This window comes from Hevea brasiliensis, chromosome 14 (assembly GCF_030052815.1).
Source record: "Hevea brasiliensis isolate MT/VB/25A 57/8 chromosome 14, ASM3005281v1, whole genome shotgun sequence".
NCBI lineage: Eukaryota > Viridiplantae > Streptophyta > Magnoliopsida > Malpighiales > Euphorbiaceae > Hevea > Hevea brasiliensis.
This window is the reverse complement of record NC_079506.1, coordinates 1,718,105-1,735,052: the sequence shown is the minus strand read 5'-3', so window position 1 is coordinate 1,735,052 and position 16,948 is coordinate 1,718,105. Positions and strand designations below refer to the sequence as shown.

At 32.4% G+C, this 16,948-nt stretch overlaps 1 protein-coding gene and 2 pseudogenes across 1 annotated transcript; 2 read left to right on the top strand and 1 right to left on the bottom strand.

Moving 5' to 3' along the window:
- The first annotated feature begins 799 nt into the window (after positions 1-799).
- On the top strand, positions 800-4,437 carry LOC110641742 (putative receptor-like protein kinase At3g47110). The gene is made up of 3 exons (XM_021793572.2): positions 800-3,498; positions 3,599-3,997; positions 4,267-4,437. The coding sequence occupies exons 1-3, from the start codon at positions 861-863 to the stop codon at positions 4,278-4,280; spliced, it is 3,051 nt and encodes a 1,016-aa protein (XP_021649264.2). The 5' UTR covers positions 800-860; the 3' UTR covers positions 4,281-4,437.
- Positions 4,438-8,412: 3,975 nt separating this feature from the next.
- On the top strand, positions 8,413-12,139 carry LOC131173373 (putative receptor-like protein kinase At3g47110; annotated as a pseudogene).
- A 4,111-nt stretch (positions 12,140-16,250) lies between these two features.
- The window catches only part of LOC110641750 (putative receptor-like protein kinase At3g47110), a 32,339-nt pseudogene continuing 31,641 nt past the window's right edge, over positions 16,251-16,948 (bottom strand).

Sequence of the window (16,948 nt, the reverse complement as noted above, 5' to 3'; positions counted from 1 at the left end):
TCAGATGTAGGCCATATGCAGAGTTGAATATGTGCATATATTGCTGGTCCGGGAAAACGCCTGAGTGTTGGCTGGCTGCAATTTCAACAATATAAGAATTCTATGTATCTTTCTTGATCTAATATTACATGTAGCTAGGTACTGGAATTAATTCTACTAATTTAAAAAGAAGAGCATTCATTTTTCATATTTATTTAAAAATGAATTTTCCTATTTTTATTTATCTTTATCCCTTCATTTGTTCTTTGAACTTTGGCTCTTCTCTTTCTTCCCCTTTCTTTTGATAGGGACATTTTGATAATTTATAATATATATGAAAGGACTTAATATAGGCGAATTTTCTTTTAGTTTGAATGTGAGATGGTTGAAATAGCGTGGAATTTCATGTGCTGGCGGAAGAAAAACTCAATCAAGAACGGACAACCGTGGTTGACACTTTAGGGAGAACTTGTGTAAAATGGCTCCATGTGGCAGGGACCTTGTTTTGATGCATTGAGATCCGATTGCAAAGACAAAGGTTGGCGTAGACCTTTAAATTTAAGGATTAGCAAACAAGAAGTTTGTGGGTACTTGAAGTTACAATCATGTCACTTTCACTTGTAGAAATTTTTATGTTTGAAGATAAAATAATCAACGAGATATTACGATTTCTTTTTTTAAAATTAATGTTTACAGAATGAGACCTTGATGTAGCTTCATATATATTAATATATTATTGTAGGCGTATCATGCCTCTATAAATATCCAACTAAATGTGTAATTACTAAACCATAAACTTAGACCCATCTCGTTCAAAAATGAGAAGCTTGAGAGTATGCTTTCTATTTTCTGAGGAATGCATTGTCCTCTTACTCTTTATTATGCAGCTAAGCTTCAAACCTCCCTCCATTGATGCTGTCACAACCGTTGGTGGGAATGAAACGGATCATCTTGCTTTGTTAGAATTCAAGGCACAGATTGTCCTTGATCCTCAAAATGCCACAAGTTCATGGAATGGTTCTGCCCATTTCTGCAACTGGGAAGGTGTCATATGTGGTCGCAAACACAAAAGAGTTACCATTCTTGATCTTCAATCTAAAGGATTGGTGGGTTCTTTGTCTCCTTATATAGGAAACATGAGTTTCCTTAGGGAGATAAGACTGGGCAACAACAGCCTCCGTGGTATAATCCCAGCTGAAGTTGGCCGCTTGTTTAGGCTACAAGGTTTGAACCTGTCGCACAACCAAGTTGAAGGGAAAATTCCATTGAACTTGTCCCTCTGTTCAAACCTCAGGGTGTTAATCTTAGAATTTAACAAGCTAGAAGGAAACATTCCAACTGAGCTTGCCAATTTGTCTAAGCTTAGACACCTTTGGTTCTCTTCAAATTACTTGACAGGAGCCCTCCCACCTTTTATCGGGAACCTGAGCTCATTGGAGGATTTGTATGTCGCAGAAAATTTCCTTGGTGGAATTATTCCAGATGCCGTGGGACAACTGAATCATTTGTCAGATTTCGCACTTGGTTACAACAATTTCTCAGGTATCATACCTCCAGCCATTTATAATATTTCTTCCATCAATGTTTTCTCTATGTCTTTTAATTCGCTTCATGGAAGTCTTCCATCAGACATGGGCATCCTCCTACCTCATCTACAGGTACTTCAACTGGATGAGAACTACCTTAGTGGATCAATTCCAATGTCATTATCCAATGCTTCAAATCTTATACTAATTTCTTTATCAGCAAATAATTTCAATGGAAAGGTGCTTGTCCAGTTTGGACTCCTCAAACAGCTTAAGCACATAAATTTAGCAAACAATACTCTTGGAGGTCAGAGATATGATGATGATTTACACCTCATCACATCTTTGGCCAACTGTAGCAGTTTGGTATCTTTGGAATTATCCTATAATAAGTTTACAGGAGCATTGCCTACTTCGGTTGCCAATCTCTCTTCTACACTTCGAACATTAGCAATTGCAAGTAATCGAGTATCTGGCAGCCTCCCCCTAGGCTTATTTGATCTTGTTAACTTACCTAGAATAGTCTTACAAGTCAACCAAATTGCAGGACCTATTCCCCCGGAAATTGGTAAGCTTCAGAAACTACAGGATCTACTTCTTGATGGAAATAGATTAATTGGAGAAATTCCTTCAACCATTGGAAATTTATCATCTTTGTATAGGCTGCAATTGAGCCAAAACAAGTTACAAGGCAACATCCCTCCGAGCTTTGGCAACTGTCATAGCCTATTATTTCTATTTCTTTCTAGTAATAATCTTAGTGGATCCATACCAAAACAACTTTTTCCTACTTCTTCCAAGTTAGTTTTATTATCTCTATCTCAAAACCATTTGGTTGGATCCCTCCCTTCTGAAATAGGCAATTTATTCAATTTGAATATATTGTATATTTCCCGAAACATGTTGTCTGGAAAAATTCCAAGTAACCTTGGTCAGTGCAGTAGCCTTGAGTTCCTTTCCTTGTACAGTAACAATCTTCAAGGTACCATACCCATGTCTTTGGAATCTTTAAGAGGTCTTAGAAAATTTGATCTTTCAAAGAATAATATGTCTGGCCAAATTCCAATGTATTTAGGGAAACTTTCCCTAGAATACTTGAATTTGTCTTTCAACAATTTTGAGGGTGAGGTTCCAACAAAAGGTGTTTTTGCAAATGTGAGTTCAGTCTTTCTTGAAGGTAACAAGATGATTTGTGGCGGCATTCCAGAACTACGGCTGCCAAGATGTATCACTGTCGTATCAAAGAGAAGAAAATTACGTCAGGTTAAAATAGCTGCGATCACAGTTTCCTGTATTTCTGGTGTCCTCATTTTGTCAGCCTCCTTATACCTTTGGTTCAAAAAGCATAAAACAAAGCAATCTCCTGGTTCGTTGGAAATAAAATCATTTCGAGAACTTTCTTATCAAATGATTCTCAAGGCAACTGATGGGTTTTCTACTGCAAATTTGCTTGGTGCGGGAAGTTTTGGATCTGTCTACAAAGGCACCCTTGAAGAGGATGGAACAATCATTGCAGTAAAAGTACTCAACCTTCAACAGAAAGGAGCTGCAAAAAGTTTTATGGCTGAATGTAAGGTCTTGCAAAACATACGTCATCGAAATCTTGTGAGGACCATAACATCTTGCTCGAGTATTGATTTCCTAGGGAATGATTTTAAGGCACTTGTTTACGAGTATATGCCGAATGGAAACCTAGGCAAGTGGTTGCATCCAAGTTCAGAAGTATACGTTGAGCCAACTGAACAATGGAGTTTGAGCTTTCTCCAGAGAATGAACATTGCAATAGATGTAGGGAGTGCGCTGGATTATCTGCACCATGGTTGCCAAAAGCCAGTCATTCATTGTGATCTAAAGCCAAGCAACATTCTTCTTGACAATGATATGGTCGCTAACATTGGAGATTTTGGGCTAGCAAAGTTTCTCTCTCAGCTCAATAATCCAATTCAAAGCAGTTCAGTCGGAGTGAGAGGCACAATTGGCTATGCAGCACCAGGTAATTACTCTTGTTTCTCACCTTCGTTGCACATTCTTTGTTTAGCCTCAAAATTCAATTTCTCACCGTTGTTTTCCAAATTTTGGTTTGTCAATTCTAGAATATGGGCTAGGAAGTGAGCCATCAACATGCGGAGATGTTTATAGTTATGGAATTCTGCTGTTGGAGATGGTAACAGCTAAGAAACCAACAGATGATATTTTCGTAGAAGGTCTTAACCTTCACAATTTTGCAAGGATGGCATTGCTTGATCATGTATTGGAGATTGTAGATCCTACACTGTTGCAAGAAGAAGAAGAAAGATTAAATAGGAATCAAGGTCCAATACAAACAAGAAATGACTACAAAATTGAATGCTTAATTTCGATGGTCAAAGTTGGGGTAGCATGCTCCATGGAGTCGCCTCAAGATAGAATGGTCATAAGTGATGCAGTCCATGAGTTGCATTCAATCAGAAACAATTATATGCGAGCTAGAACATGTCCCTCCACACAAGGGAGTAAGTAATTCATTGCTTCCAATTGCACTTGGTGCTTGCTTACAAAATTGTTCATGAAGAAACATAAAAATAATGCTCACAATATCACTGGAGAGGAGGTTTTTTTTTTCTTTTTTTAATTTTAAAATCTAGTTGTTCTCCTGAAAACTAGTAGTGATATGGTTTGAGTACTAAATTAATTAATTCTGATACATGAAGAACTTGAGCTCTTAAACTTATTTGATTTATTCAACGTTTTCTTCTTTTATTCATCAATTAACTTGTTACAGGACCATCAAGTTGAAATTTGAAGTGCAGCAGCTACAGAAGAAGAGTTTATATTGGTAAGTCTCTTTGGGAATGTAATTTGGTGGCTGATTCTCTTGCCAGGATGGGCTTTCAAGAAGTGACCAGTTCGTAGCTTAGTTTTAACTCTGTCTTCCGGATTTGCTCTGTTTGTCTGTTGGTCGCCTTGTTTTCTTTTTTTGATTGAACCTGGCATAGTTTGCTGAGGTTTTTATGCTGTTTTTTCTATTTAATAATAAAATATTATATTTTCTCATTTTTAAATTTTCAAATTTATTTATTATTTTTATTAAAACAGACATGTAAATTTAAAGTACACATAATCAAATAAGCACATAATATATATAATATATAAAAGAGAAAAAAAATAATATAAAATTTACCTGATTCGACTATAAAATTTACATACAAGAGCAAGACGATAAAAAAAGTAACTATAGTGAAAAATAGCAATAAAATATAATCACTCACAATTTTTAAACTCTAATCCAATATATCTCTTAAATATCTTATAAATTTATCGCAAAGAAGAGAAAATATAATATTTATATACTCAAGCTTTTTGCTATCATCATATATTTCACTTTTTTCAATCGAGTCGTAATACGAAACTTTTAGGTCAGGACACAATTTAAATTCATGAATACATACTCAAAATTCATACCACATAAAATAAAAAAAAAACAATATAATTAATATTATTATTTCAGATCCTTGCTTTTTAAAATTTCTATATTTACATAAATTCATATTTTTTTTTTTAAACATTTCAAACAAAATATTTTATCTAAATTCAAATCCATAAATTAAATCCATGAATCCAAACATAACCTTATATGTTTAACAATTTTCTCTATTTTTATTTTTATATATTTTGTTGTAATAAATTTATATATTAATAAAAATAAATTTCCATCTTTTATTTATAATTTTCTTGGATTTAAATTTTGTCAAAAATGCTTATTCAAATTTCATATCAAAACTAGAATTGACACTGAAACCATCTTGAATAGTGTTGAATTAGGGGCCCAATCGAAATCGTAGCCATCGTAATCAAACCAAAATCAGTTCAAATCAACCAAATCCGAACCACTTTCGATTCGACCTCTAAAGACAAAGGAGCTACCAGTTGCAGCCCTAAACCGACCTTAGGCCAGGTCTACTCATAGAAGTTAGAACTACAATAATCCTCATGGGCTGGCTAGAATGCGCATGCAATGGGCCATCTAAAACAGAACAGTCTCACTGCGTACCTAAGCTTCAAACCACGTCAATTCTAGCTAAAAAGTTTGAAGGACTTGCTTGTAAAAAGCAAAGGACGAAATTCAATTCTGCATAATGGAGTCCTTATTTTTATTAATTTAATCTTTTTTTTTAAATTAAGACATCTTGTTGTCCTGTATCAATATGCTTTCATATTGGACTTAGCAAATCCTTCTTTATAAGGTGATTTTTAAGGTGAAATTAGACTCAATCTATGAAATTAGACTCAATCTATTTTATTAATACAATATTAGAGTCAAATTTTGTTTTGATATTGAGCCAACTATAAATATTCATTTCTGTAAACTTTATATTGTAGATGTTTAATATGACTTAAGCAATCCTCTCCTAGCAAAATGCTTTTAAAATAAAATTAAATTCAGTACATTTTATTAACGCATGTTAAAAGCACTCATAGCTATTTCTTTAATTTATATTCTCCTTATTAATCATGATATAATACATTAATCGCTTTGTTAATTATTTCAGCACTATCCATCACCATCTTATCATATCAGTGGGAATGAATTGAGCAAATAAATAAATGGGAGACTAGGTCCAAGCACTCACCACTAGGTTCAATTTTATTGGAGCACATTTTATGATTATTTATTTGAATGTATAAGTCAATATAAGAAAATAAATTCTTAAGATTGTTTAAGAAGGTGATTCAACTTCAATAAATATAACTCATTGAAAAATTAGTTTAAGAGAGAGGATTAATCAAGTCTTTATATTTATCACCAGTGAAATTTATATACTAAACATTAAGATAAGAGTTGACTTTTAATAGTATGCAGAAAAAATTTAATAGCCTTAACTTAATCTTAAAAGCTAACACAAGGGAGAGATTGTCCAAATCTTTGTATTTAATACTCTTATCTTATACATATTGATGTGGGACGACATTTTCTTATATATATTTCATATATTTCAATGTTTGTAAGTGGGATTAACTATTATCTCATGGTTGATAAACAGTTCATCTTGAACATCATTTTAACCTTTTTTGTGGGTAATGTCCTTCTTGGAAAATTGAGGTGGGTAATTATGACGCACTGAAATTTAAAATTGAGGAATAATAAGATAGCACTATTATTAGTTAGGTGTATGTCACATCCATTTCTTCATTGACCAACAAATTTGTTTTCCCAGTCAATCAGCCTTTTGAATTCTGCAATCAAAGTATAAAAGTGATTTTCTTTTATTGTATAAATTCCCTAATCTCAATATGAATAATTTAAAAAAAAATTATGAAAAAAAAAATATATATATATATATAATAACCTAATTAATACGAACAAAATGCTACGATAATAGAACTTTTTTCTAAAGGGAGAATTAATCTATACTCAAATTAATCTATTCTATTTATATTTCATATAATGAAATCTTATAGACTTAATCACCAAAAATTATAAATATTTTCTAATTAAAATAGTAATTTTTTATAAAAAAATAAATTTAACTTCCAAGTTAAAATTCATGTCGATCGATTTAATTTAAATAAATCATTTGAGTTGTCGAATTAAGTCTTAATTGAACCTTTAAATTTTTAAATTATTTGAATTTGAACCATTTTCAGATTTTATGCGAATTAAAACGAATTACAAGTCATTTTATATTGAATAATTTCATATAATCAAATTGATAAATTAAGTTAAAATTTATCGCCTATAACTATATTCTAGTTTGCTGTTTCACATAGAGCACTTGCACGTCATTTAGTCTAATTAATTACTGTTCTTAGTCTAATTATTTGTTACTAGCTCTAAATCAAGCTGTAAGTATTAATTAGAATTTTTATATTAAAATTTTATATTATTAAATTATATATAGTTAAAAAATAAAATTACATAATAAATGATGTGTTTTTAAAATAAAATAATATTTTTTATATTTATAATTATTTTCATATTAAAATAAAATCAACAGGGAGATCGGGCTATTATTATTGGTGGCGTGGAGATAGACCGGCTACAAGCTGATTCATCTAGACCGGCTGCAAGCCGATTCGTCTAGTAAATCAACTCAGATTAGACTGAATTGGGACAATGGTTTGGTATCTTAAATTAGTCAAGAATCAAAGTTTAGGAGGTGATTATGGGCTTTTCCTTTGAATCAAGATTGGAATTGGCCCAATTAAAAACATTTTTTTTTTCAAATTTTTATTTAATTTATATTGAAGTCTTTTTTTTTTTTTACGTTAAAAACTAAATAATAAATTATGTAGGAGAATTTATTATTGTTTAATAATACCAAGAGTTTAATCAAAACTATCTCCATTTCCATTTGACAATCCTGAATCGAGTTTAGGTAGAGAGTTTTCGAGGACAAGATGAATTAAATTTTACTATTTTGAGAGAAGTAAGATTTTAAATTTAAATTTCAATTAAAATTAATAAGTATAAAATATTTTCTTTAAGTTGTTCAAATTATAAAATATATATATATATGACTTATTTAAAAAAAAAAAAAAGAATTGGGTGGGTTTATTAAACAACATAAACGAAGTCAAGAGTCACAGGGATAACTGCCCATTTGAAAAATTCATTGATAAATGTATTTTATTTTATTTTTTTAATTTTAAAATATTTTAAAATATACTTGTTATATATTATTATAAATATCATATACCAGTAAAAAAAAATAGTCAATGCAAACCATTTTGAGAGAACTGTTCTAAGTCAAGCTATATTACTTACTGTTGTAATGCGTATAGAAAGTTAGGAAGCACATATCAATTTATAACTATTTTTTAAAATTAGTTTATTACTATTCTTATGGACTTACGGTGCCTCTATAAGTATCCAACTAAAACCATACACAAAAAAAGAAAAAAATTGAAGGCAGCTTCTTGTTCAGAAATGAGGAGCTTGAGAATATCCTTTCCCTTTTCTATGGTATGCATTGTCCCCTTATTCCTTATTATGCAGCTAAGCTTCAAAGCTCCATCCATTGATGTTGCCAGTGCCACAACCGCTGGTGGGAATGAGACGGATCATCTTGCTTTGCTAGAATTCAAAGCAAAGATTGTGCATGACCCTCAAAATGCCACTAGTTCATGGAACGATTCTGCCCATTTCTGCAACTGGGAAGGAGTCACATGTGGTCGGAAACACAAAAGAGTCACTATCTTGGACCTTAATTCTAAAGGCTTGGTGGGTACTTTGTCTCCTTACGTAGGAAACATGAGTTTTCTTAGGGAGATTACCCTCTACAACAACAGCTTACAAGGTGAAATCCCTTCTGAGCTAGGCCGTTTGTTCAGGTTGCAAGTTTTATATCTCAACAACAACTCTTTTGAAGGGAAAATCCCGTCCAACTTGTCTGAATGCTCCAACATCATGTTACTTGGGTTAGCTTACAACAACCTGGTTGGAAATATCCCAGTGGAGCTTGCCACTCTGTCTAAGCTCAGAAAAATTTTAATTCATTTTAATTATATGAGCAATGGCATACCTCCATTTCTGGGAAATTTTAGCTTACTAGAAGTTTTGTCTGCCGCTGGCAATTTCTTTGGTGGAAGTATCCCAGATTCCTTGGGCCAACTCAAGTACTTGTCAGCTATTGCACTTGGTGGCAATAATCTCTCAGGTATCATCCCTCCAGCCATTTATAATATTTCCTCCATCATCCTCTTGAGTGTGGCTAATAATTCGCTTCATGGAAGTCTTCCACCAAATATAGGCCTCCTCCTGCCTCATTTGCAGAAGTTGCAAATGTGGGGAAACCACTTTACTGGATCCATTCCAGTGTCATTATCAAATGCCTCAGAACTGTTATACATTGCTTTACTAGATAATAATTTCACTGGAAAATTAGATGTTGATTTTGGAGGACTGCAAAGACTTGGGGAATTAAATTTGCACGGTAATCATCTTGGAAGCGGGGGCGATAACAGTTTGGATTTTATCATTTCTTTGCTGAATTGTAGCAATTTGAAATTGGTTGAGATAGCTAGCAATCAGTTTCAAGGAGTGTTGCCAAATTTTGTGGCCAATAATATATCTACACCAATTGAATGGCTAGCAATGGAGTACAATCAAATAGGTGGACGCCTCCCTCCATGGTTATCAATGCTTGTTAGCTTATCGCATCTGGATATAGGATTTAACCAAATTACAGGCACTATTCCCATGGAAATAGGTAGCCTCTCAAGACTACAACGATTATATCTTGACAGTAACAGATTAACTGGACCAATTCCTCCATCCATAGGAAACTTATCATTGATGGAGCTTTATTTTAGCAAAACCATTTACGAGGTGTCATCCCTTCCAGCCTTGATAATAGCCACACCTTATTATTTTTAATGCTTTCTCATAACAACCTTAATGGGACCATACCAAAACAACTTTTTGCTACCCAATCCATGCTAGTTTCCTTAGCACTAGATCAGAACCATTTAGTTGGATCCCTCCCGTTAGAAATTGGTAATTCATTCAATTTGAATGAATTGGATATATCCCAAAACTTGTTGTCAGGCGAAATTCCAATTGATATTGGCCGATGCAATAGCCTTTTGACCCTTTACATGCACCATAACAACTTTGAAGGTACCATACCTCCATCTTTTGCTTCTTTGAGAAGTCTTGAAAAATTGATCTATCTCACAACAATTTCTCTGGTGAGATTCCAAAATATCTAGAGAAATTTAGATTGGAATATATCAATTTGTCATTCAATAATTTTGAAGGTGAGGTTCCCATCAAAGGAGTTTTTGCAAACTTTAGTGCAATATCAATTGTAGGAAACAATAGGCTTTGTGGGGGTATATCAGAACTACAGTTGCCAAGATGCCCTGTTGAAGGATCAAAAAGAAGAAAATTCCATCTTGTCAATCTAGTTGTGATCATCATGTCATGCATCTTTGGCATAAGCATGCTGTCAACTGCCATGTATTGTTGGTTCAAGAAGAAGAAAAGAGGGCATTCTCCTGCTTCCCCACAAATGAAGTCATTTCAGAAAATTTCGTATCAAATGATTCTCAAGGCAACAGATGGATTCTCTTCAACAAAATTGATTGGTGTGGGAAGCTTTGGATCTGTCTATCAAGGCTCTTTTGCAGAGGATGGGGCAACCTTTGCAGTGAAAGTACTCAACCTTCAACAACGAGGTGCTTCAAAGAGTTTTATGGCCGAGTGCAAAGCCTTGAGAATTGTACGTCATCGAAATCTTGTCAAGATAATAACATCTTGTTCAAGTATTGATTTCCAAGGAAATGACTTCAAGGCACTTGTTTATGAGTATATGCCAAATGGAAATCTAAACAAGTGGCTACATCCAGATCATTTAGAAATTGATGAACAACCAAGTCTAAGCCTTCTGCAGAGGTTGAACATTGCTATAGATGTTGGGAATGCGCTGGATTATCTTCATCACCATTGTCCAAAGCCAATCATTCATTGTGATCTAAAGCCAAGCAATATTCTTCTTGATAATGATATGGTTGCTCATGTTGGAGATTTTGGACTTGCAAAGTTTCTCCCTCAACTCATTAATCCAACTCAGAGCAGCTCAATTGGAGTTAGAGGAACAATAGGCTACACAGCTCCAGGTGATTATGACCCTTGTTCTATCATATATATATGTTTTCTCTCCTTCATATTTCTCTACAGTTAATATCTATTTATCATATTGTTTTTCTTTCCTTTTGTAGAGTATGGATTAGGAAGCGAGGCATCAACAAGTGGAGATGTTTATAGCTATGGAATCCTATTATTGGAAATGGTGACAGGAAAAAAACCAACTGATGATATTTTCGTGGAAGGTCTTAACCTTCACAACTTCGCGAAAATGGCATTGCCCAACCAAATATTGGAGACCATAGACTCAATTCTTTTACAAGAAGATGGAGGAGTAATTAACAGTCAAGGTCCAGAACTAGCAAGAAATGACAGAAAAATTGAATGCATAATTGACATCATCAAGGTTGGGATAGCATGTTCCATGGAGTCTCCTCAAGATAGAATGGACATCAGCAATGCAGTCAATGAGTTAAATTCCATCAGAAACAATTTTATCCCAAGTAGAATGGGACTTTCTGTATATAGAGGTAAGTATAATTCATATTAATTCTTCTAATTAACACTGATAATAGATTTCTATATTCTTTGATGAATAAATTAATATATTATTTATGATTTTTCTCTCTTAAATACTAACTATGTATTTATTTAATTGATGGTTCTCCTTGCTGTTATGGATTAACTTGCAGGACTACGAAGTTGAAGCTTCAAGTCGATCAAAGAAGCTAAAAAAGCCCAACTTATGTGGGTAAAGGAGTTTAAAATTTTTTAAGAAATTTAATAACATTAAGGGGGAAAACAACTGATAGTGATCATGTGCTCTGTTTTGCAGATGTATGATGAAAACAAATGCTTTGGGCTGCAATTTCTTCAATATTAATCGAAAATGGTTGTGGAAAACTGTTGGTTTATAATTAGCGCGGAGGCTCTTCAACTTGGATGAGTAGTGTTGGGTTGTTACGTTTGATTAAAATAAAATGAAGTGTGAGCTATGTTAAATATTGTAAATTATGTTCTTCATGTATAATTAATTGGAGTATTTAACTACTCTTTTTTCTTCTTATCTTTTGCAATTTTTTTGTCCAAAAGTATCTTATTTATTTATAATTACGATTAATTTATATACATGATCAAACTAATTTCTTTTTCTTGAGAGATTAGTGTATTTCTCTATATGATATTGCTGAATGCATAACACAATTTTAATAATATAGGAATGTTTTTCAACAAAGTAAATTCTGATTAACTAAAAGCTATCCATAGCCACACGCACGCCAACTCACGCACATTGCTTCAAATTACCATAATAACATCCATGACACTTTAACAATTATGAATGCAACATAAAATATGCCTATTGTTTAACTATATAGATACATATTTATAAGTGATGCATGGACATGTTTGAACATAAAATAATATCGAAATTACAATTAAAATTAATATTCTACTCACAGACTCAACCGAAGTCACTGTGGTGGCTGAGCGGAGGAGGAAGGCTGTCCCGGCTCACCTGACAATTTTATTACAAATATTTAATTCATTTGACTCAATACAAACTAAAGAAAAGACTAAAGATGTCATAAGTCGTATCGAAAATCCGACAGAGTCTCCCCTATACCTAGAACCTACCCAACCTGCAAAAGGGCTTAAAACGCACTTCTATATTCACAAACCATATACCCACAACTCAATCACATCACATAGCCCCTCCTGGGCCCATCCAAACAGTCATCAATCATAATATGTAAAATTACAGTTTAGTCCTCATAATTTAATCCTTTTGCAAAAACTATCAAAATGAGTTCTAAAAATTCTAAAACTTTGCCATGCGGTTCTTAGCATCATTAATAAGCTAACGCGAAAGGAATTATAATTTTCTAAGCTATCACGAATATTTTATGAATTTTTAACCCAATTCAAGCATTAGATAATTAAGAAAAAGTAAAGTTCGGGTTTACCTATGCCGATTCCGACCCCGGGGACGCGCTCGGGACGTCTGACAAAGGTAGGTTAGCTAAAATCTCAATCCGATTCCAAGACTTTTTCGGTAGCCGGTCTGTCTGGCTCAAAATTTACAGACCTGGGCAATTGTTGAATTTCGGTGAATTGAAGGTACCTACACGAAGCCCACAATACGGGGGTTAGTACATTATTTTTATGGAATTTTCTAAGCTCATTTAATGCTCAGAAAATACTACGAAGTTTCATGGGACCCACCGAAAAATGGTGTCGGAAAATTTTGAAATTTATATTGTCGTGAAGCTCTCGACGAGTGGAGTACTCCGGTATGGGGTTCACGGTTTGTGAAAAATCTAGCCCAAAAGTCAAAATGGGCTAAAAATTCCCGGACAAAAATTGGACAAACCGCTCGATAGATTTTGGTGTTCTTGGTGTCTATGGAAAGCTCTCGAGGTGTAGATGGTGTTTGACACAAGACCCTACCCAAACAGTGGCCAAATCGATCGAATTATGGCCGAGAATGTGAAGCGTTGCGTCGCACAGGGGAGGAGTTCGCGTGCATTTTTCGGCCGCCTGGAGTGTTGGCCGACTGTGAGGAGGCGCTGGAGCAGCACGCCGGCGAGGTAGGGAGGCTGGGGAGGTGACGGCGCGGCGTTGGGAGGCGCTTGGGCAGTGCGCCGGCGAGGTAGGGAGGCTGGGGAGGCGACGGCGCGGCGTGGGGCGGAGGGAGGAGAGAGAAAATGGGAGGGGAAGGAGGGACGTCGGAAGCGCGGGAGGGAGAAAGAAGAAGAAAAAGAAAAGGTCGGTCCGATTCGACCGGTCCAATCCGGTCCGGTTCAATTCGGTCGATCCGATTCGGGATACAAAATTTTAAATTTTTACTCTGCCTTGGGACCAGAAACGATGTCCAAAAATTTCGAAAAAATTTCAGAAAACAAAGAAAAATTTGTAGAGTTCAAATATATTTTTAGTTTTGCCACGTGGTATTTAAATTAATTTTTAAAAATCATCAAAGTTTTATATTTTTGAAAAATTGAACCCGATTTCTAAAATCTGAAAAATTTCAAATAATTTCCTAAAATTTAAATAAAATAAAATATTAATATTTACCCATAAAATAATAAATTTAAAAATTAGGGGTGTTACAAAGATAATTACTATTATATTTTATATAAATAATTTATCTTAAATTTTTTTAAACAAAATTATAATACTATGTAATTTTATACTTTAAATTTATATTCTATTTTCATTTAATACAACTTTTATCTTTTATTTTCTTAAAAAAAAAAGATATGGGTGTCTAATAAAATACAAAAAATTTTAATTTAAGAAAATAAATTTAATTTTAAATATATAGATCATAATAATTTTATTTTTATAAATTAGGAGTTGTTTTAATTTTAAACATATAAAATTATATTAAAATTTTTTAACCATATTAATTTTTTTTTAAATAATTCTCCCCTAGCTACCTTCCCTCCGCCCTTCTGCTGACAACTGAAAAAGCATTGATTGACACTTTTTTACGTACTTTGCATTATCACTATATTTATAGATTATTTTAATTGCATGACACTTGATCAAAAGGTAATTTTTATTAATTTAATTATAAATTTAAAACTTAAATTGATCAACTTAGTTCAAATGAATTATTTAAATCGTCAGGTTACTCTTTTAGATCACTTGAGTTTGAATCATTTTAAATTTTATATAAAATAAAATTATTTAAAACATTTCAAAATTTGTATGAATCAAAATTAGATTATAAATATTTTTTATTAAATAACTTCAAATTAATTTTAAGGCCGAATCAAAGTCATTTTATATTATATCCTGGTTTGCTTTTTCACACGGAGCACTTGCACTTTATTTGTTACTAGCTGCAAATCAAGCTATTAAATATTAATTATTGTTTTTAGTCTAATTACTTTACATAATTTCACTAATAAAGGCCAAATTATGGCAGACTTCATTGCCTATTTGAAAAAGAGTTAGACCGTAAAATAATTAAGTATATTTTATTTTATATTAATTTAGAATAAAGTGTTTGTGCTGTATATAAGATTTGTATAAAATTTCTCTCATTTTTTGATAGAGTTAAACTCGATCTATTTTCTCTACATGATAATAAAAAGAATGTGTTATCTTATATTTGAGATATGATATATATGTTATGTATAAAATTTGAATAAATTTCATAACTTAAATTAATTTTTAAGATGAAATTAGACATGAAATTATTATTAAGTGAAACTTACTTCTGGAAAAAATTAAAAGGTCATTAGACCTCAAACTGTTGTTAGGTGAAATTTACTTTTGGGGAAAACTAAAAGGTCATGAATGGAAGAAGTCAAGTCATCAGAAGGTAATGCCAACCTACTATACCAAAAGGTGATAAATTGATAGAGAATTTAAATTCCAGCTATTTAAGTCATGAATTATTTAGGTTTAATTCTTTTAGTATGTTTAAATTAAAATATTTTTAATTATGTATTTATATTAATTATTTTTGAATTGCTATATAAAAGAAAATTTAAATGAGATTTAAACCAAATTTTGAATTGAATAGTTTGAATCAAAATATTAATTACATTTGAATTCGAGTTTGATTGATTTGAGTTGCGGGTAATTTAAGTTCAGTTCATCATAATTACAGTCATAATTAATTAATAATCACATATGCTTGCACACTCAATCTCATTATGAACCACATGAGCATGTACATAAAGCAAACTCTGCTTTTGGCTAACAAACATTATTTACTATTAAAGCTATATATATATATATAATTTGTATCACCAAAATTTCCCAATATCAATTTGATTAACTCCATCATTACAACTCTAAAATTAAAAGACAGCGGGTAAAACTAGGCAATAAATCTATTGGTATAAGCTTACCCATATAAACTTTGCTCCTTTTGCTGCTTCACTTCAAATTTCAACTTCATGATCCTATAACAAGTTAATTGATGAACGAAAGAAGAAAAGTTAAATAAATCCATTATCAAATAACTTTAAGGGCTCATGTTCAAGTATCAAAATTAATTAATTTAGTACTCAAATCATACCACTGCTAGTTTTCAGGAGAACAACAAGATTAATAATAAAAAAAAAACTCTTCTCCGTAGGTATTATGAACATTTTTTCTTTATGTTTCTTCTTAAACAATTTCGTAAACAAGCACTAAGTGCAATTGGAGGCAATGAATTACTTACTTCCGCGCGTGGAGATGCCTGTTCTATCTCGCATATAATTGTTTCTGATTGAATGCAACTCATGGACTGCATCACTTATGACCATTCTATCTTGAGGAGACTCCATGGAGCATGCTACCCCAACTTTGATCATCGAAATTAAGCATTCAATTTTGTAGTCATTTCTTGCTTCTTTTGGACCTTGATTCCTATTTAATCTTGCTTCTTCTTGAAGCAGAATAGGATCTACAATCTCCAACACATGATCCGCCAGTGCCATCGTTGCAAAATTGTGAAGGTTGAGACCTTCTACAAAAATACCATCTTAAAAATCCAGACCTTCTACATACTTAAATTTAATTTTTAACACATACTTAATATTTTATAAATATTAAAAAGAGAAATATACATTTATAGAAATCTTTATGCATTATATTACTTCAAAACTTTCATATAAAATTTTAAAAACACTATTAAAATTTATTAAATATAACTTAATAAATATTAAAATTTTATTTTAAGTAATTAAAATTTAATTAATTTTATTTATTTATTTATATTAATAGGTGTTATATTTAATTAATATTTAATAAATTTAGTTAATTTTTAATAAGTCAGTGGTTGAACTACTAATCCATTCGCCCAGTCCGTTTGCCGAATCAATCTCTGAGCTAGATTTAATAACATTGCTTGCAGGTTAAGATCCATAGA

Bases quoted from the DNA above. Each gene is read 5' to 3' on its own strand.
- LOC110641742 (XM_021793572.2), top strand. From the start codon at position 861: ATGCAGCTAAGCTTCAAACCTCCCTCCATTGATGCTGTCACAACCGTT. The intron at 3,499-3,598 runs GTAATTACTCTT...TGTCAATTCTAG, and splicing joins AATTGGCTATGCAGCACCAG to AATATGGGCTAGGAAGTGAG.